This window comes from Leptonychotes weddellii, chromosome 13, assembly GCF_054177405.1.
Source record: "Leptonychotes weddellii isolate Sample4059 chromosome 13, ASM5417740v2, whole genome shotgun sequence".
Lineage (NCBI taxonomy): Eukaryota > Metazoa > Chordata > Mammalia > Carnivora > Phocidae > Leptonychotes > Leptonychotes weddellii.
This window is the reverse complement of record NC_138381.1, coordinates 52,634,459-52,657,493: the sequence shown is the minus strand read 5'-3', so window position 1 is coordinate 52,657,493 and position 23,035 is coordinate 52,634,459. Positions and strand designations below refer to the sequence as shown.

General features: G+C 33.8%; 1 protein-coding gene across 7 annotated transcripts in view; it reads right to left on the bottom strand.

Annotated features, from left to right (window-relative positions):
- Positions 1–23,035, bottom strand: part of ANKRD12 (ankyrin repeat domain 12) — a 125,251-nt gene that overhangs the window by 67,755 nt on the left and 34,461 nt on the right. For 6 of the 7 annotated variants that reach the window (XM_081802560.1, XM_006742408.3, XM_031038059.2 and 3 more), the window contains 3 exons: positions 22,731–22,868; positions 11,295–11,442; positions 3,588–3,656 (listed from right to left, as the gene is read on the bottom strand). In XM_081802560.1, the coding sequence (XP_081658686.1) occupies positions 3,588–3,656; positions 11,295–11,442; positions 22,731–22,817 (304 nt within the window). In that variant the 5' untranslated portion in view covers positions 22,818–22,868. The remainder of the gene's footprint in view (positions 1–3,587; positions 3,657–11,294; positions 11,443–22,730; positions 22,869–23,035) is intronic. The other variant, XM_031038060.2, reaches the window with a different exon arrangement.

Genomic DNA, 23,035 nt, shown 5'->3' with positions numbered 1-23,035 from the left:
AAGTATTTAAGACAAGTCTCATCACACAAAGTAATTATTGTAAAAAAGCAAAGGATCACTTTATTCCAGACACAGGATAGTTGAACACGGAATGATATTAATCAAAGCTAAAACTGAGCAAATTAAAGATTCTGTGTGTGTGTAGGTAGGTGGGGGTGTTTAACAGAGATTCTGCAAAGATCCAAAATGTCTTAAGAATTTTTCTCAAAGAGATTTGATCCATCAAAAAGCCAGCTCTTACTTAGGTTGAGCTATTTGGGAAATCTTTTGGCAGTACAGCCAGCATTCCCCATCAAGTCCCAGGAATTTCAGATGGAACTGGATTCTGTAAGTCAACAAGATGCAGGCATCTATCTTGTAGGACTTCTCTGGGAGATAATTCAGGTGAGAGCTAATGCAGAGGGTCTGCTTGTTAACTGTCTAGGCATCTACTTCTTGGGAAATCCTATATAAATATCTGAGATTTACTGATCCAGGTTTGAGGGTCCCTGAAAAGATAGGCTACAAAGATAAATAAGTAAATTTTAAAAATAAGTGTAAAACACAGCAAAAATGGAAGAAGGGAAGGCTCAGTAGTCAATATTGCATTTTTTTTAAGGCAGATGGGGCCAGCGAGTAGATTACGCTAGGAGATAATAAGGATTTATGCATCTATCAAGTTTCAAAAAACCAGTAATAGTTTGATATTATTTAAATATTATTAAATATTATTATTTAAGGCATAAGAACTTAAAGTAGTAATTCTTGCAGTGCACCACTTAATCAGGATACAATGGCTGGCATCCTAATGGTCTAGAAAAATTAAGAGATCAGAATATTTAAATTCTGCTGCCCACAAATCACACTCAAACTTCGATAGCTCCAAAATGTCCACTGTATTGGTATTTTACATAACAAAAACAAAAAACTTCAAGATTTACTTAAGTCAGCCTTTAATAGTTCTAATATATTCTTTTATTTTCAAACTTCTCATTAATGAAATGAGAAATTAATCATTAATGGCCTGATTTAGTATAAATCCAGTTTCAGCAGAGTATTTCACCTAACTTACTAAATGTGTTAATTAAAAGTCCTTAACAGGTTTTTAAGAGGAGCCCATTTTTTTCCTGAAACATTTACTTTCTTTGAATAATGTTCTGTATGCTTTGGTTCTCTCATATTTAACGAGGAACCGTAATTGTTGTTTTAATGATTTTCCATCTAAATAACAAATCCTTAAATATAATGAACGTACTTCTTACTTAAAATTAAAATATTTAAGTGTAAAAATTTTATAGAAAGAATTTTTTAAAAAAGTAAAATCTAGTAATTGAAGGAAACAAAATGAAGAAAATATACATAGAATCTATCCTTAAAATATTTTCTAAAATTTGGGGGAAAATTTTGTATTTGCAAAATAATGGATTTTCTGCTTTCCTAATGGCATTTTCATGCAATGTTTTAAAAAGAATATGCTCTAAAGTGATACATACTGAGTTGACAGGAAAAAATGAGATACTTATAAATTCACTTTAGCATTCAACTGCCAAATGATCAAAGACATAATGATTACATTTTGGAAAAGAATGTAATTGTACATATTCCAAATATTCAAGCAAAAAATTCAAATTAGATACTAGTATCCAATCTGGACTTTTTTTTTCTTTGAGTTACCTTAGTCATTTGTCTGAGTTCATGGTTTCCATGAGATAGGAAAAGAAGGTAAGAAAACAGATGCTGGTAGCTACATTAGAGATAACTATATACCATTCTTCAAAATTTTGTTAGATTAATACATCCCAAAGTATGCTTTTTCAAGTTTAAAGCATTCAATGAAACTTTGTCTGGGATCTATTCTGTGAAGAACTTGTTTCCTGGTCTGTCATAAATAAAAAATGATCATATAAATTTGAGAAAATTTGGTGCTTCTCAAGTATAACTGAAATATGTACTTATTTGTCCAAATAATGGGTCAGAATTTTAAAATTTAAACATACTGACACATGTGCTCATTTAGCACAGTCTCCTATAGACTTGAAATTCCCCTGAGCCACTCAAGAGATTTTGAAAGAAAAATCCAAGTGCTTTACTTAATTAAGACTAAAGAAAAACAGAGAAATGGATTTTGAACAATCCAACATTCTTTATTTCAAGGTTCAGAGGAACTTGAGAAATATAGAGATGTCTCAGTCTTATAATTATGAAAATTAATGCTTTCTTTTCAGGACTTGTCAGAATAAACAGAAAGGTCAACACTGTCACATCTCAATTAAATGTAGAGTATATTAAGGAGAAGAGACAAAATTTCTTTCTTGGGGAACAGGTTCATAATCCAATCAGTGTCTCAGAAACTAAAGATTATGATACTTTCCCACAAAGCAGTGATTGTGGAAAGAATGTAGCAATGGAGCTATAACTCAACTGGAATGTGTATATTTCAATTCTGAGAAAAAATGCTGCCATTGCTCTCTGGTTCTAAAGCATCTATACATATCTCTAAAAGTTAGGTGTTTGTATCTTTTGATTTCCAGCACTGATACTCAGATCATGGATAGTTTCATCCCAAATAGCTCTTTCAGGTACACCCAGGCCCTGGGGAGTCCTGTTTTAGAAAAGTACACCTAACTCCACAGTAAGTGTAGGCCTTTTAAATTTAATGCTGACTGTAAACATGTCCTTCACCCCCAAATTTTGATAACCAAATACTACAGACTTATCAGTTCAATTAATAGCTTTCAGGATAATTTTAACAATAATTATTTGGTTCTATATCACCCTCACCCAAACCCCACAAATTTATAAAATAATAAAAAATATACCCAAAACAGAAGGTTTCTTTCAAGTTTTTATAGCTAAATATCATATGCTGAAAGCTGGACACTTGGATACCCAGGGACTAAATAATATTTTACATTACAAAAAAGTCAAGAGATAAAAATGTAAGCCCATTTTTTTTTTTTTAAAAAGGATAATCAAAACACTTAACTAATTAGTTTTCACATACTAGATGGTATTTTTATATATTCTCCTGTATTTTTCTATCTGGAGCAATTATGAAGTATTATACCTGGTGCCATAGCCAAATAGAGTTGTTTCAACCCAGTTAATGGTAATGGCATTTCTCCAGGAAAGCTGGTGTTTTAATCCACTGTTAAATTCAACATGGGCAGCAAAGTCAATAGACTAAAGACAGTTCAACCAAAAATTAAAAAAACAAACAAACAAAACCACTGCATGATTAAAGCATAAGATAACACTGTCTATCAAGACCAGCCTTGGTATATCTTGTGAGGAGTACAGAGCAAAAGAGATCAAAGACCTTGGGTATCTTTCCATAGGGATTGCTGCACTGCCAAGGGGCTGACTTTTATATTGTTTTCTATGTGAACGGTGCCCCCCACATTGTGCTATACAACTACTATGTGGCATATGATGCACTAGATACCTCAAACAAAAACTGGAAAATTCAGTGTCACTCATGTAAATTCACTTATTTAACCAAAGATATCTATATACTGGTTTGAAAGGAAGTTATTTATAGTACAATAATTACTTGTAAATGTGAAAGAAACCACTGGCTAAACAGGTGCCCCTGATAATCTAATTACCTGAGTATGTCCTGTAAGAAGATATAAGTCTCTCCCCCCAATTTTCACTTGTATGTCCTGGATCTGAATCTACAGAATGAGAAGAGACAGGAGAAAAGAAAAAAAGCACACGAAGGGAAATGCAGAATTCAACAAACCAACATTTTTCAAAGGATCACTAGTTAGTCAATGATCTATCATTGTTTTTCCAAAAGATTATTTTTAAAGTAAAGCCAAAAAGCACATTTAAAACACAGGTTTGGCTGAAGATTTCAGTTTGGCTAAGATTTCAGTTTCTTCAACTGGAATATTAAAGTTGAGAAAAGTCAACCATGCAGTTTGCAATAATAGAAATTACTGATGCTGCTTATTAAAAGATATCTCCTTTGAGGCTATGTATTTTTTCAATTTCTGAACATGATAAAGAGGCAGTACTCTATTACTGTTTTTCTGTTTAGAATTTGTCTTTAGAAAACCTGAATAAAGGACCCTTTTTGTTCTATGAATGTCAAACTACTCAGAAGACAATGAACACTTTGGACAGCAGTATCATTCTAGACCACAGACCTTTCTATAAATTATACACATTTTGAGTGATATGAATTACTACATTGACCTCTACATAAGACCTCTTAGAAAGAAAATAGCCTAAAATCAAAACAAAGTTTATCAGCTAAGATAAGAATATGGAATTCTGCCTAACAATTTATGACAAGTAAAAATATTTCCAATTGACTTTTGGCAGTATGGCCAGAGCAGATATATTTACTTGCAAACAATATGCCGTTTTAACACAATATTATTTTGATCTTCATATACTCAACTTATTGACATACACTTTTCTTTCTGGGATCATTATTATAGATATTATTCATGAGTTTAGTTAGGTATAAAGAAATAAGTGTTGGGAAAAAAAGGAAACCAATTTAGAGAACAAATAAAACACAGTGTTTAAAACTTTTAAAGATAAGCCTAAAAGTTTAGTGATGAGAAGGCTCACTCAACTGAAAGAGAAATAACTGATAAAATAACATTTAGGCCAATTCTAAACCAAGTGGGTAAATGGATTCAGTGACAAGCCTTTCAATGAACACTTGGATTTCAAAACTGAACACATTAAGTTAGCAACTAGAAAAATTCCATGACAACTATTTGACATTTCATTTAAAGACAAGCAAAAATGGCCCCATATACTGCAAAGAAAAGAAAAAGCAGCAACCAATAAGTTGTGCCAACAAATAGAATTAAATGGATTACTGAAAGCAGATCATATTATTGTGACAGATTAAAGCACAATGGATAAACTGAACTTTAACTTATATTCATTAATATAAGGAAGTGGTTTATTCAGTTTATTCAAATCTTCCTTTGGTAGTAAATTAATCCACCCTGACTCCATACACCCTTTGGCTTTTATTCAAATAAGTATGTTTATATTTGGTGCATTTGAATGACTATTCTACAAAGATTTCATTCAGGAGATTCTATATCTTGTCGCTTGACTCACCCATTTTTCCCTCTGTGCTGTACTGAAACCAGTGCTCCCTATGAGGTTTTTGTAAAACACTGAGTGCTAAGCAGAGCAATTCTCTCTCCCTGATATGTTCTCTGCAGCAAGGCAAGACAAATAATACTTGTGTTTTAAAAGCCATATTTAATTTTAATATTCTGTTTTAGGTTGCAAGAGAGTAAGAGAAAAAAATCGAGAATGATTAAAAAGGTTTGCACTGTATGTTTGAAAAATTTTAAAGTGGAAGTTTTATAGATGGGGGAGGAACAAGAGAAAATTTGTAATAATTAATCTCCATGAAAATCATCAAAAGGTGATCATTCTTATTAAGCAAAGCACTGATTTTATCTGCTACTTTAACGTAGTTACCAGAGAAATTATATTTGTTTTCTTTTTTAAAAAGTTCCTCTCTCCAAAATTGTTTGAGTCCTATTAAACAAGGTAAATCCTTCAGTGGCATCAGGAAAAATAGAACTTCTAAGGCTGGATGGCAGAGAAGATTTAGTTTAAAACATGTGAACATGCTCCACAACTGCCACCATGGACTCTGGGAACAGATCATACTGTGCCTCTTTGGATTTTCTCATGCCGCATTATCTATACATGCCAAAAGAAAAAAAATAGTAAGTAAATAAATAATGCCTATGAAGAGAAAACAAGTATTTTTAAAAAGTGAAGGACACTGTATCTTTCTCTTATTTAAACATACACACTAAAATGATGAAGTGCCACTGGTTTACCTCTATAGAATATTAGATCAATCAAACCTAAAGAAAAACATGTGCCCCAATGTTATTTGAGGTTAAAGAACATTCATATATCGCTGGTGGTTTTATACCTCTATATAATTACTTTGGAGAAACATCACAGAAATATTTAACCCTTAATTCTGTAATCCCACTCCTGGGAATGAGTAAGAAAGAATTCAGGGTATAATAAAAATACAATCTGCAAAGATGCTCGTGATGTCATTATTCATAACAAAATAATCGCAAATTTAGTTTCAAGGCCAATAAGAGACTCTCACGTGTACCCTGAAGAGAGCTGTTTAGTACTTTCATATCAAGGGATTGTGGCTTTCCCTTGAATGCCATTAGACTAGAAAAGTATGATTTTTTGATTGACAATGCAGGAATAAAGATAACTTAGGTAGAAACATTAGTAACTATTACAGAACCGCAGTTTTCAGTTATTAATTACCATACTAAAAACTACATACAGTGTCAGTATTGTAAGATGCCTACCCAATATTCATTCTCTCCTTCTTAGCAGACATACTCTAATTTTGATCAGGGTGACAATATGCCCAGCTAAAAGCAGTTAACTTTCCAGACTTCCTTGCAACTAGGATAGCCTAATCAATGAGATGTAGGCAGAAGAGTTCCTAGGGATGTTGTTTCATCAATAAAAAGGCAAAGTTTCACTGGAAGATACTTTTGTCATTGGTCCTTCCTCTCCTACTTTCTGCCCAGGAGGGGGCAGAAGATATTGTGTGACTATAAAGCAAAATATTAAGAACAAAGCCCATGTACAAGTTAAGGGTGAGAGAGCAGAACATTGAAAAACATCCCAGTCCCTGATGGCATTATTGAACTACTTATACCAACTCTGGACTGCTTATGCCTGGTCTTATTACATTAGATTAAAAAATCCCAATCTATTTAAGCCAGTGTTAGTTTTCTGTTTTAATTAACATTATCACAAACTGATTTTACATATTATGTCACTTAAAGATCAAAATTCTCTGAAGTTGGTATTACATGCACTTTTACAGATGAGAAAATCAGAGTTATAAAGGGCTCAAATTTTTTAGCCAGGACTAATAGGGGGCTGAGCAGGGACTCAACGCTGGTCTGACATTAGACTCCAAAGCCTCTGATAATAAATACTATGCTATGATTTACCTCTATTTTAACTATAATTAACTTATTCTGCCAGGATTCTAGATAAGGAAAGACTGAAAGTAAAAGCTAAAAGTAAATGATAAAGTAAGCTGTAGGTATAAGGAATAATTTGTCTTCTAGATAAATAGTTGCTTCCATAGGTTCAATGAGTCACTCTATATATTGTACCCTTAACATTTCATGGGACAAAATTTATGGGAATTCTCTGATAGGATAGGACAACATGGGATAGATACTGAAATGATATAAGCAGATATATTAGCAATTTGCTGAAATAATTATTATGATACAGCTATAAGGATCCACTGGCATGACCTCAAATTATGCTGTAATTTTCTCCCAAATTTTGTCTAGTCAAACAATTACTTTCTTACAGTATTATCTTTTTTAAAAAAAGATTTATTTATTTATTTGAGGGGAGAGGAGCAGAGGGAGAAGGAAAGAATCACAAGCAGACTCCATCCTGAGCACAGAGCCCAATGTGGGGCTCGATTTCATGACCCTGAGATCATGACCTGAGCTGAAATCAAGAGTTGGAGGATTAACCTAATGAGCTACCCAGGTACCCCTATAGTGTTATCTTTTAAAAACTTAATAAATATTAAATAATTAAGAATTAGGGAGTTTAAGGCACACACTATGGTATCTCAAAATAAAGACTAAGAATGACTCATCCATTTGATGGCATTATTGCTGATTTTGGTGACCACTGAGCCTTCCTTGAATAGTATGAGTATCTTTTAAAAAAAAATGTGTTTTACAGAAATAATTATGAAAAATTCAAGCCATACAAAAAACAGAGAAAGTAAAAAAAATGACCCCAAATTCTGGAAATAAAATGTTAACATCTAGTGAGCATCACTGCAAAAATCTAATATATATATAAAGAGAAAGGAACTGGCGGGGGGGGGGGATGATTAAGTTACATACAAATAGAAAAATATATGTGTACCATTTAAAAATAAAAAGCTGAAAGATTATATTTTAATCCAACGTAAGAGAAACTAGGGTACCCAGCTGGCTACTCTTGATCTCATGGTCATGAATTCAAGCCCCACATTAGGCACAGAGTTAAGGAAGGAAGGAAGGAAGGAAGGAAGGCAGGGAGGAAGGGAAGGAAGGGAAGGGAAAGGAAAGGAAAGAAAAGGAAAGGAAAGGAAAGAAAGAAACTAAAGGAATTGCTTCTTCTCTAAAAGATATCATATACTAAAACATAAACACCAATAAATGTAGATGTATATGAAAGAATTTTAAATAAAGATTAAAATTTTTAAGTAATTATTTTTAAAAACTATATATTTCAGTTGTAGACATCAGTTATTCCCTTGCTATGAGAGATAAGCTGAGGAGCATTGTTAACATTTTCTCCTTATTCCCAACTCCCCATTCTTTTACTTAACCTAAGTCAGGGTTTACAATTTTTTCTGGGCTTATAATACACCCACTAGTTCAGGCTTAGTTCTACAATGAAATAGTCTTTTATATTTAAACAATCTTATCTTTCAATGTGTGTGTTAATATATGCCCTGTGTACACATCCATACAAATATAAATATACATAAGCTTTCAAACAGTACATATTATTTCATGACCTATTTTTAAATTCTGTATGCTATGAATATCTTTCCATTTCATGTATTCTTCTACAATGTTATTAAGAGTAAAAATTGTATTTCTTCATTGGATTTACCATAATTGAACAAATTCTCTATTACTTGACATTATTTTCCTGGGTTTATTTTTGCTATTATAGATGAAGTGGAGATAAAGATAATTTTCACTGTCATCAATTACTTATACAGATTAAATCCCAAAAGAAAGAATAAGTCAAACGTTAACAAACTTTAGTTCTGGATAAATGTTTTCATATTTACCTCCAACAAATATTCCTATTATTTAGACCAACTAAAGTAATCTGGCCAGTGACTACCTGGTATGATTTAGGTCAACAATTTTCTCAATTGTTACATATTGTATTTCTTTGATTATTATTGAAATAAATAAAATATATTTCTTTGCTGGGCGCTTGGGTGGCTCAGTTGGTTGAGCGACTGCCTTCAGTTCAGGTCATGGTCCTGGAGTCTCAGGATCGAGTCCCACATCGGGCTCCCTGCTCGGCGGGGAGTCTCCTTCTCCCTCTGACCCTCCCCCCCCCGCAATGCTCTCTCTCTCTCTCTCACAAATAAGTAAATAAAATCTTAAAGAATATATGTATATATATTTCTCTGCCAAGAGCAATTCTGTTGTTTTAAACTACTTGCTTGTTATCTTTTCTCCATTTTCTCATTTTTTTCTCTTCACATTTCAGAGACCTTTAAATACTAAATATATTAAGAAACAAGGATTGTCATATATGTTGTAAATATTTCCTTTATATCTTTATAATTTTAACTAATCATTTAAAATATAGTATATTTTATTAAAAAAATCAATGTCAAATGTGGGTGCTATAATTATTTTCATATGGAAAATACCACTTGATAGTACTTTGAATTCTACATTTTTTTTTTTTAATTATGAAAATAAGACAGATAGATTGTAAATAAGACATTTTGCTTTGGGCCTGGGGAAATTCTTATTAATGCTCTGGGCGGGGGCAGGGTGTGTGTGTGTATGCATGCACAAGCAAAACTAAAGCCTACATCTACTTTTTACTAGAATTTGTAAATTTAGCCTACCAAAAATGTTTAAATCCATTAAAATCTTGTCTAGTGTTAGCATATAACCTTTCCAAAAGATATCTAGGAATTTGTTACAAAACAATCTTAATGAGAGCGAGCTGCAACATTTTGCCTCATTCACGCAGTGGAAAAACTGTAGCAGGGAAAAAATATATAATGTAGTAAATAAAATATGAATTACATTATGTTTATCCAGTGCTTAAACTTTGTGCCTAAGTAACATTTTCTACTTATTTTACAATAAATAAAAGACAAATAATCTAGCTGATCTGATAACAAGGTTCTCATGGGAAGTTTATTATTTTGAAATCTTATTTACTTCTAAAAATATATTAACATTCTTTGAATTTATCTAAATCCCTTCTTCAATTACTAGTAAAAATATCACTGTCACTGGAAAACAAAACCTGGTTAATGCGAGTACTTTAAAAATGACAAACAAAAGGACTTCCAGGGAAAAAATACGAGAAAAGTTAAATCTTATCTATCTAAAGGCACATACGCACCTTCTCAGCTAAGTGATCAACTAATCGGCTGAGAATACTGCTTAAGGATAAGGAGTCATTCTTCAGAAAAAAAGACTGAATCTCTAGGTGTCAGTGTAACTTAAAATGAACGAAGCACAAAATATCTTAATCATTGCAAAAAAGAACAATTTTCAAGGATTAAAAATGTCATGTATAAGAATTTCTAATTCAAGCTAAGAGAGACAGCAAAATACACAAAAGGAGGCCTACCTCCTGAAAGTTAATTTAAGTACTTTCTAAAGCTATGTTAGCATAGGGCATTTCAAAAGCCTTTATAGAGTATTTTCAGATTCCAGAGTCAAGATCATTTCCATATTGATGATTAAAATGGCTAGAAAGGTATAAGCAGAAAATAATCTCTGTATATAAACTCAGATTAGAACACTAACTTTCTGTGAGTGAAGCTGAAACATTCTTAAAAACAGTTCATTATTAGTATTTTATGCAAGGGATAAAACAATTATGATAAATACGTATCAAACACTGAAGTTTAGTTTCAAGAAATGATTAGTTCAGGGGTAGAACACAATCTAGTAGTGATTTAGTAGATAGCGGTAATGAGGTTCTAATCTATTGTGAACAACTGGGATTGACTGATGTCAAGGATCATTCCTGACATATGAGAGTTTTGAGGAACAAAGGTACCATGAATTGGGCTTAGGCGATAAACCTCAGTAATTCTTTTTCAGGGTTGGGGAGGGCATATTTCGGATTTATTTCTGAATCTGAACTGCCTATACTGTTTTCTCTGGTGGTTTCAATATTGTGTCCACAAAAACTCAACAACTTTTTCTCACCTCTAACATATCCTATGCTCCCTATCACAGTAAATTTTCATCACTGAAATGCTCCCCAAGAAATTAAGTTTTGAAAGTGCTAAGAGATTTGTAATAAACATGGAGAGTAAGGAAAGAAGCAAATTGTTGTTATCTGATTAGAGATCATGTTTGGGTGAGAAATGTATGAATTTCTGCCCCAAAATGATAAATCTGAAATACTGAAATACAAATATTTCTCTATAAAATGGGGTGCAAGAGGAATGATATGAAGAAAATCATAGTAAAAGAATGATTAAGATTTTACCAGAGAACAACAAATTATTCTACCTGTGTCTGAATCTCGTTCTTCATTTCTTGATGGACTAATGGTAAAAGGAAGTTTACGTTTCATGGATGATTTCTCTTTCATCTCCTTGCCCACATCACTTCGGTCAATTTTTGGAGTTTTACTATATGATGCAATCTTGTCTTTACTCTATTAAAAATCAAATATGAATAAAGTTGTAACAATATTAGCTAAGCAATACAGTACCTAAAAATTAATGAAGAAAAGTTTCAAATATATACAAAAGTAGAGACGTATGGTAAACCACTGTCTTCAATGTATTCAAGACCCAGTTTCAACAAATTCAACATTTTTTAACTTGTCTCATATTCCCCTACTTTTACTTGACAGAATTTTAAAATAACAATAAAACAAAATATCTTGAATATAATAAAACTCTGTATCTAAGTATAATATAGATGAATTATCAATAAACAAATACATAAACCTGAAAAAGCGATTCTGTATATAATTAAACATACTGTGCTTTGTTAATACCCTGTGCCCACCCATTCAGGTGAGTATCCTACCTTCATGGTCTACAACCATTATCAAGTTCACATTTATAATCCAAATATCTAAATTGGTACTGCACATATAAACTGGGCTATAACGACTCCTTTATGAAAAACCTGCTAGATACTAAGAATTAAGCCCTATCACCTTAGCAGGAGAGCTTAAAAGAATAGTGATATGAGGGCGCCTAGGTGGCTCTGTCGGTTAAGTGTCTGCCTTCGGCTCAGGTCATAATCCTGGGGTCAGCAGGGAGTCTGCTTCTCCCTCTACCCCTCCCCCTGCTTGTTCTCTCTCTCTCTTTCAAATAGATATTTTTAAAAAAAGAATAGTGATGATAATAAATGACAGATAAAATAATTATAGAGACTCTCAGAAGCAAATTAGTAGACTCAGATTGCAGAAGATACCAGCTCTCAATCCAAGACAGAAAATGAAGGAAGAGGGGGAAGAAGAGGCATGAAAAATTAAATAGTGCGTTTTTAAAAAAGTAGAATTTATCAATAAAATCAAACCCCCAGAGCGGTTATTAAAAAGTTAAAAAAAATACTGTATTCATTTTTATACCACCAAAAGTTTAAGAAGCCTAGAAAAATAGACTATTCTCTTAGAAAACATACATTACTAAAAATTGGCTCATGAAAGAAATAGAAAGCCTGAATAGACCAATAATCATAGAAGACCATAAATCCATAGCTAAAGATTTTAAGTTTAAAAAAGGTACCTAGCCCAGAAGATTTTACAAGAGAGTAAAAAAAATTCAAGGAACAGATATTTTACATGTCATGTAAATACTATAAGCATGAAGGTATGATAAAAAGGAACAATCCATCTTAGAAGCCTAAAATAAAACTGATACCAAAAGAGAATATAAGACAGAAATTATAAACTAAACTGGTTATGAAATAAACACAAAAATAAACTATCCTAAATAAACTGTCAAATCAGATTTAGTGTCTTAGAACTTAGAAAGATAATATATCATAATCAAGCAAGGTTCACCCAAGGAATACAAGAATAGTTCATTATTAGAGACTCTCTTAACAATTCACTGCATCAAAAGATTAAAGAAAAACTATACAATGAATTTACCAGGTGACAAAAATAACATTTTGACCGAGTCTACATTCATTTTTGATAAATCTATTAACAAAATCAGGAAGAGAATGTGACTTCTTTATACCTTAACTGATAAAGATTACTGAAGAATAACAGCCTCATATAATTTATTTCTGTTATAAAGTTAAATCCTCTTGAGCTGTTTTTCCACTTCTGCCATTGATATTGAGCTTCACAGGCATGTATTTTCTTTATAAGGTTGTTTTAGAATGTAGGTTTTATTATTACTCATGTATGGTGAAGCTGACAGACAAGGCGACCACTGCCACTGAAAGGACAGTTTGTTACAGTTCTCAAGATGAGGGGGCACACCACACTATACAGGGACACAAACCAAGGTGGGTTAGGAGGCAGAAAGAGAGAAGGGAAATGAGGGGAAAAGCTTTTATTGTGGTTTCCTCAGGAAAGAAAAGGCAAGGCAGAGTAAGTGGGCTCAGGATTGGGTATTTTTAGTAACGTCAGCAGTTTCTGGGCTATGGGCGTTGTTTCTCTTACGTCTGGTACCCGGCTCTAGAGTCATTTATTAGGGCAGGGGGACAGTGGCCCAGGGTGGGAGAGTTGGATACGGCTGGTGGCTGGGTCTGGACTCTGGATTGGTTGGTTTGCCTATGAAATGTTGGTCATAAGTGAGTTGTTTACTATCTTTGGGAATTGGCTAGCCCTGGAAGCAGTAGTCTCCCTGGTGTCAGCAGGCCCCAGATGTCAAAGCATCAGAAATAAAAAGTCAGGATTAATACAAAGATTAACCAACGAAATTCTAGAGACTTGCCTTAGAAATAGGAATCTTTGTTATTAATAGAATCTAAGAAAAATGTGAAGATGTCCATTTTCCCTTGAACCTGTGTAAATAAAGATACTGTTCTGTGCTATAAAACAAGTTAAAAGAAACCAATTTGATAACATGTTAAGTGGAAAATGTTCACAAGAACATACTGATCACACTCTCCTCTGCAATATGGTGATTAGTGTGAATATTTCTAACTGCTACCAACCAGTTCTGTTCTCTGTAAAATAAAACTATCCTGGTTAGTACTACTTGAACAAAAGGTTTTTGTGAGATTCTTAAACACTTTAAAAATTATTTTCAGATCTGGGGGAAAAAACTTTCAAAATACATGGTTACATCTGATTGTCCTGAAATTTCTGTATTACCAAATCACTGGCACATTCTTCTGTGCCCATGACATAGAAAAGTCTAGAACTCTTAAGATTATTTTAAAATATTTTAAGTCTTTTCATTTATGTTAATTCTGTTATTCTTTCAATAACCTACAACAGCTAACATACACAGTAATGAAATCAATGTAAACATGTGGGGCCTACTATACATTAATAAAAAAACAATGACAACAAAAATCAATGGCAAGATGAGTATGACCTTCTATCACTGTTACTGTTAGATAATATACTGGTAGCCTTTACCAACTCAGTAAGATGGAAAAAAGAAGAGGTAAAAATTTACCAAGAAATAAAAAAACAGAAAACTCTTGAAGGACACAACCTTAAATATGAAGAGCTATCTGTAGGTAGCAGCATTACTGGTGTGTTGGGAGAGAATTCTCCATGGCTCTCTTGCATATCTGCACATCTTACAAACAGAGACACTAACTCCCTTTGTTCTGGACTATCTTTTCAAGAATATCTATATGGAGAACAGCCTTGGAAGGTAGCATCTCCTCCTAGAGCACAAAGGGCAGATCTGTATACTGTTCTGTATAATAAATAATTTCTCCCTTTAGGGGGAGTAAGTCAGGTAGACTTACTGCCCATTATAAAAGATCTGGGGTTCCTCTCCTGTACTGCAACCCCCTTTATATGTAGTTGTCACCTGGCTCTCTTTGCATCCCTTGTGAGAAACAGGGCTCACGTTATAGGCACAAATGCTGATAGATGGCTACTGCTATTGTTATGAGAAATTAACTTTCCTTTATATCCCACTCAGGAGTCTCGCATCTCCTGCCGGCATCCATGAAACTGATTAGCTTTCAAGTAGGACAGTGTACAATGCAATCTCAGATTCTTGATGGTTTTTTACAAGGCAATTTCTATTTTCATTATTCTTCTATGTATTTTCTAAGTTTTCTACAACCAACATGTATTATATTACTTGAACAGTAAAATAAAAATTTCTCTACTATCACTTGGATATAAAATAATGAAGGTCTGAAGTATGTTGATGAAAAGGATAAGACAGCTACTTAGCAGGTTAAATGATTAATAGCCACTTTCACACTTCATGAATTTAACTTAGATTTTAGATTTTCATAGGTTTTATCAAAGATTTTTTTTTTTTTACAGATCATAAATACTAACTTACAGCTGAAAACAGTACAAAATAATTTCTAAACTAAAATCAATGGAAAAAAATCCCACAGATTAGCACTGAAAGGATAAAATACTTGAAGAATTGTGAGGAGACTTTTTTTTTTTTTTAAAGATTTTATTTATTTATTTGAGACAGAGAGAATGAGAGACAGAGAGCATGAGAGGGAGGATGGTCAGAGGGAGAAGCAGACTCCCTGACGAGCAGGGAGCCCGATGCGGGACTCGATCCCGGGACTCCAGGATCATGACCTGAGCCGAAGGCAGTCGCTTAACCGACTGAGCCACCCAGGCGCCCGGGGAGACATTTTTGATGAAATCCTACTGTGATATTTAATGAGGTAATGAAAGCACTATATATTAAATGCGTATTGCTATAAAATGTGATTATTATTTAAAATTATGCTCTACTTAAATCATTTAAGGAATTAAATTTTGGTTCAGCTTATTTTATTAAGTTAGGATCTCATAACAGCAATAGTCTGTGTCATATTAAACTGTAAATAAGATCTCTATCAGAACTGTATATTCATTTCTAAAACTGTATGGAAGAAAAAACTCAGAAGAAGCTTGAGGCTGGCTTCAAGGCCAATCTACTCACTAAGTTAAATATCTAACACTGAAGAAAATCACTTTTAACAACAGCTTTCAATGTCAACCTGCTCAGAAATCCTAAAACATGGCAATGAGCACCATGCACATTGCCTCAGAACTTCTGATCCTTACACCCAAACAAACAAGTATGTGATCTTTTGATTAAGTGATTGTACAGAGATTGAGAAGAATTAAATATATCACTTTGGGTAAGCCAAAAATTAATAAATGAAAAATATAGTAGTCTGTATTATTCTTCCCATTTATTGTATAAATCTAATGATTAATAAGCATTCTTAACTTACCAAAGCAATGTGTTTTTTTTTATTCTTATGTTAATCCCCATACATTACATCATTAGTTCTAGATGCCAAAGCAATGTTTTTAACAGAAGTATGTTAGTGAAAAGTGTTTGCTTTTTGCTAGTTGTTTCTACACTTTTATGAAGGCAATGCTTAGCCACTACTGTTTATTTAGTGGCAGCTTTCAAAAGCTACATACAAAGTACCTAGGAAGAATAGAAGTTTTAACAAGTTCAGCCATATAAATTCAACCCCCAAAATGATATCAAGCAGCCCAGATATAATTTCACAAATGTAACCTTTACTATATTCAAACATTTAGAAAAAGAAGTTCTAATTGTCTTCTCAAATCTAGCACTGCATTCTGTCCCTAAAACTCTACTGAAATTACCTTCACCAAGCAAAGTCATTTTAAGTCATTTTAAGGTATCTCAACTGACAAAATCCAGTGGCCTCACCCTTCCTGTTAACCTCTGTGGCATTTGGCATACAGACTCCCTTAGCTACTCTTCTCTGTTTAGCCTCTCCTGGTTCTCTCTGTCCTCATTTCCTGTCTCTTGATGACTCTTAAATATTTGAATTCCTCAGGGTATACTCTCCTCCATTCTCTCTCCACTCTCTTTGGGTGACATCTCCATAATGATAAGGTTACTTTTTCACTAATCCTCATATATTTATTTCCAATGAGCTGTTTTGAGCTCTGGATTTTTATCTAACTGCTTATTAATACTTCCAGCTGGATGTTCCAATGGCCAAATCAACAAGTACAAACCAAACATTCTTCTCAAAACAACCCATTCCATTTCTTGGATTCCTTCTCAGGGAATAATAAACCTCAGGGTGGACCCAGATTACTTTTTCTACATACTCAAGTTTGATTCATTCAACATCTTTTAGATCTGCCAACTTCCTTCTATCCCCATAGCCGCTGCCCACACTGCCTTTTGTTTGGATTTTTAAAATAACACTCTGCTTTCTACCATAGCCCTTCCCTTTTGACTCAATGGCTACAGGATAAATTTCAAGTTCCTTGGCAAGACACATAAGGCCATAATGAACCGGCCCGTGTCTAATGCTCATCTCCTACCCTCCATGTTCCACAAGCTACATCCTGACTTTATATGTACTACTGTAACGTTAAAATTCATGTCTTTTTTACATCTTGGACTGTCCTCCGCTTCCACTTTCCTGCTGGCCACATACTCACATTCATCCTTGAGAATTCAGATTAAGTATCTTTTCTACTGTGAAACCATCCCTGAACCCTCTACAGTTGATTGCTTCTCTCCATTTTTGTCCCATCATTGTACACTCAATACTTCCATTAATGTGCTTCTTACAATGGTAGAGCAATTCTCAAAGTATGGTACCTGAGACCATTTCAGAGGATCTGCAAGGTCAGAAATATGCTCACAGTAAGGTGTTACTGTACCTTGCTCATTCTCTCAAGAATACATACTAGAGTTTTCTAGAGACTACATGACAAGTGATATCCAAATACACCGCATGCAGAAGCAGATGAGAATTCAGTGGTCTCCTGTTAAATCAGACATTAAAGATCTGTGCAAAACCAAGGACACTCTTCTAGTATTTTTTGTTTTGGATATAGTTATATATCCAATATAGTTGTTTTCCATGAAAATATATTATGTTTGTAAACATGTAATAGTTTTACTGTTTTTTTAAACCAGTTAATATAACATTAATTTTTTCTCAGTTCTAATTTCTGATACTGTAAATATCAACAGATATACCCACATGTAAAAAAGCTTTTTGGGATTTTTTTTCCCCCCAAATATTTTATTTATTTATTTAAGAGAGAGAGAGATAGAGAGAGCACAAGCAGGCAAACAGAGGGAGAGGGAGACGCAGACTCCCCGCTGAGCTGGGAGCCCAGTGTGGGGGTAGATCCCAGGACCTGGAGATCATGACCTGAGCTGAAGGCAGATGCTTAACCATCTGAGCCACCCAGGTGCCCCTTTTTGGGATCTTTAATTATGTTGAAGGGGTCCTGAGAGCAAAACATTTCAGACAAACAGGAAGAATAATTAGTTAAGAGTCTTCATAAAGATTTAAATCATACCTTAACCACCTGTTGTTTTATGCTTAGTGTCATAAAACAGTACATAATACATTAAGAATCCCATATAAGGTTAGATAAAACTAATAATGAAACCATTCTGCTTAAGATTTGTCACATTTGGGGAAATTTGTCTATGGTGGAGTGAAGATACTAGCAATTTATTTGGGGAAACTTGTCTATGGTGGAGTGAAGATACTGGCAATTTATCTCCCCAGGAAACGACTATAAATCTAGACAATTGTCAAAACAACCACTTCAAGGCTCTAGAAATTGAAAAAAGCAAACAACAAATTGAGAAGCTTTTTTCTTTCAAGAAAAACTGCTTAAGTTTTCAAGAAAACTTCCTTTTTTCTTTTTCAAGAAAAACGATGTTTTTTTCAAGAACAGTGAGTGTCTTTGGCATTCTTGCCTGGGGAATGCTTTCATTCCCTGGCTGATGCTTAGTTTGCATGAAGTGCTACTGGAGTGGGGTTGGCAATGAAAACCAGCATCTTTGCTGCCAAAGAGTGTCAACTTGAATTGGTATAGAAGGCCAAAAGCCCACACCCAGCTGCATTGTTTATAAAAATAGCAAACAGGGTAGGAAACAACTGGAGGGGGCACAATGCATAGTCCTATTAGCCTAAGACTGTGATCCTGCTGCAGAAGAGCAGCAGCTGGTGAATAAGCCAGATATTTACCAAGGAGACTGCAGAAACGAGAGAGCCATAGGGTGTACCAGATAAGATTTGTTTGCACATATCCTTGGCTGAGAGGGGAAGCTATATTAATGTATGAGGAAGATCTGAGAAGGGCTAAGCTCTCCATATATCCCTCACTGACTGGGAGATGGTGTGCACATGCAGAGGAAATCTGGGAGGGTCCAAGCTCTCCACATATCCTTAGCTGAGTGCACACAAGCAAAGGGAAGACCTGGGTGAGCCCAACAGAAAGTAAATACCAGGGAAGATTTCAAAAATGCCTAAAGAGGGGAGGTTTGGGTGGCTCAGTCAGTTAAGTGTCTGCCTTCAGCTCAGGTCATGATCCCAGGGTCCTGGGATCGAGCCCCACATCGGGCTCGTTGCTCAGTGGGGAGCCTGCTTCTCCCTCTCCCTCTGCCCGCCGCTCTACCTGCTTGTGCTCTGTCAAATAAATAAAATCTTAAAAAAAACAAAACAAAAATGCCTGAATGCTGAATGTACTCCTCAACACACAGGCAAGTCTGTCAATAGAAGGTGGAAGTCTTATGGCTCCTGGTATTTGAGTACAACCTCTGACCAATCAACTGCTGCTGACTAATCTACACAGACAGGGGTAACCCTGTGGAAGCAAGACCAAAAAAGAAAGAGAAAAAAAAATGGATGCCAGTGGTTGAGACAAATACTGCAGATAAATTCTTAACATTTTATTATAAATAAATAAAAAAACTCAGCGACAGTTACAACTTTCCGGTGGGAAATAATGAGAACCCAGAATTGTAGAACTGCTACAGTATATCATCTACATTGTCCCGTTTTCAATAAAAATTAAGACATACAAAAAAAGCAAGGAAAAAAGTATTCAATAGAAACTTCTCTGAGTAAGCCCAAATACTAGATTTGACAGTTATTATAAAGAAATAAAACAATGTTTAAAAAATTAAAGTATGACAGTGACTTATCAAACAGAAAATACTAATAAAGAAAAATTACAAAAACAACCAAATGGCAATACTGGATTTGAAAAGCAGAGTAACTGAAAATGTATTAGAAATGTTCACCAGCAGATGTGAGATGAAAAAAAAAACCAGTAAATATTCCAAATTTCATGAAAGCCTTTAATCTACAGATCTAAGAAGCTCAAGAAACCCCAAATAGAATAAATACAAGGGAACCCTAAGCACATGACAGTCAAAGAGAGAGAAGCAATGAAAAAAAAAATTCATCTTGACAAGGGTACAAAACAGCTGACTTCTTATCAGAAACAGTTAAAGCAAGAAAGAAGTAGGGTGACATTCAATTTTTTTTTCTTTAAAAAAATCAACTAAGAAATCTATATCCAACAAAACTGAGCTTTGAAAACAGTCACCAAAGACCACAATTCTATAACTCAATTTGTATGGAACATCCAGAATAGGCAATTCTACAGAGACAGAAAGCAGATTAGTGACTGCCTAGGGCTGTGAAAGTTGGGGACAGAACGAGGAGTGACTGCTGATGGATACACAGGTTTCTTTTTTGGGTAAAAATTCTCTAAAATCAATAGTGGAGATAACTGCACAACTCTGTAAAAATAAAAGACTACTGAATTGTACACTTTAAGTGAATCATATGGTATGTGAATTATATCTCAATAAAGCTGCTTTTAAAATACAGCAAAACCAAGATATTCCTAGATCAATGAAGACTGAGAAATCTAATCATGGCTGAAGATCTGTTTTACAGTAAATACTGAAATTCCTAGAGACTATAAGGAAATAACAACCAGAGAGTAACTTGAGTCTGTAAGAAGAAGAAATTAAGAGTGACAAAACTGGTAAATTTGTAGGTAAAAAGAACTGTATGTGTTTCCCCTTTCTTCTTTCATTTCTTTAAAAGATTGTACAAAATCATAACAGTCTATTTTGGAGTTAATAACAAATGTTGATGAATCTATAGATAGATACACCAAAAAAGGGGAGGAAATGGAGCTATACAGGAACAAAGCTGCTATATTTTACTGGAATTAAGTCAATATTAACTTACAATAATTAGATGCATATTATAATCCAGAGATCAACCTCTTAAGATTACAATTCAAGAAATCCGAAATTTAAGAAGTTTAAGAAATCAGAAATGTAAATAGTACAATGAAAAATATTTAGAATAAAAAAAGGCAGCACAGATGGGAGAAAAATAAAAAAAATATGAAACATATAAAAACACAGAGCAAAATGGCAGATGTAAATCCAACCCTATGAATAATTATATTAAATGTAAATGGATTAATCATTTTAATCAAAGGCAGAGATTGCCAGTGCAATCAGGCAAGAAAAAAACAGAAATATCTATACTGGAAAAGAGTAAAATTATCTTTATACGGAGAGGACATGATCCCATTTGTAGAAAATCCTAAGGAATCCACAGACTTTTAGAACCAATACATGAGTTCAGTAAGGTCACAGAATACAAAATCACTATATAAAAATCAATTCTATTTCTATGCACTAGCAATAAAAAACCCAAAATGAAATTAACTCTTATAGCATCCAAAAGAATAAAACACTAATAATTTAGCAAAAGAACTGCAAGATTTGTACACTAAAAACTATAAAGTATTGCTCAGGGAAACTGAAGACCTAAATAAACAGAGATATTCAGTGGTGATGGACTGGAAGACATACTGTTAAGATGTCAATACTCTCCAAACTGGTCTATTCAATAAAATCCTTACTAAAAATCCCAACAGGTTTTTTTGTAGAAACTGACAAGCTAATCCTAAAATTTGTCTGGAAATGTAAAGGATCCTGAATAGCCAAAACAGTTTTTGAAAACAACAAATTCTGAAAACTTAAAATTCCTAATTTTGAAAGCAGATTTGGGGTTGCCTGGGGGTTGGGGTGGGAATAGGGACTGAATGCAAATGGGCACGAGCATCATTTAGCCATGATGGAAAGGGTGTAAACTGGATTGTGATGATGGCTGCAAAACTTTGCAAGTTTACTAAAAATCACTAGATTATACACTAAATGAGTGAATTTTAAGGGTATATAAATTATACCTCAATAAAGGGATTAAAAAAAAGATCTGTACACAAATGTTCATTGCAGCTCTATTCATATTTGCAAAAAACCGGAAACATTTCAGATGTCCTTCAATAAGAAAATGACTTAGGGGGAAGAAAAGACTTAAAAGGAAAAACAAAAAAACAAAAAGGAAAAATTCAAAGATAATGTGTAAAATTAACTAGATAAAGGAGATTGAGACCAGTTAGGAATGAAGAAGGATGGATGTAAAAAGAATCAGAGGTCACTGGCAATGACTATAATAAACAACAAAAACTGTAAATATTTATTAAGCACATATTATGTAACAAGCATTACATTAGGCACTATACTTATGCCATTTCACTGTCACAACAATTCTCTAAAGTACTCTTGTCCTCCATTAGAGAGAGAGACACTGAGGCTGGAAAAGTTATGTAAATTTACCCAAGGTTAAATATATGGAAAATGCAACTGCTAGTGTATATGTGTGTTTTGCTACTGGGGGGTCAGGAGGTGGAGAAAGAAATGCCAAATGATTGTGAAGTCTTGGATTTTTTTTTTTCACCCCCTCTCACTGATTATTTCTTAAGTAAATATGACATATTAGTAATTGTGTTATCTCAGGGAATGAAAAACAATCTTATTCCTAGGAATCCAATTTAATTCTAAAAGATTTAGATAAATGGTTTGGATTTATCTGGCATCCAACTGCTTTTTATTTTATGGCTAATTACTAAAAATACTAAATGCGGAGTTCTTGCCAATTCCAAAGGAGTCAACACATCTTTAGTATAAAGTATACCTTTCTTCCATATGGTTTTTCTACCATATTGCTGTCACTGTCAGAATTTTCACTCTGAACTGGTTTTGTGAACCCAGATTTGGGCATCTTATAGCTGTTCAGCTAGCTTCTTCTTTTATCAGTCTTCTCATCCTGGATCTGTAAAGAATGGATATATAAGGGTTATTTGTATACATATGCAATGAAACCTACTTAAAGGTATATACCACAATTAATGCAATTTGATATTCTCTATGTCTCTAAAAGTCCTAGCCTAAACTAAGTTTTCATTTAAGAATTTGAGTTTCTAATTAAAGTCTCCTCAG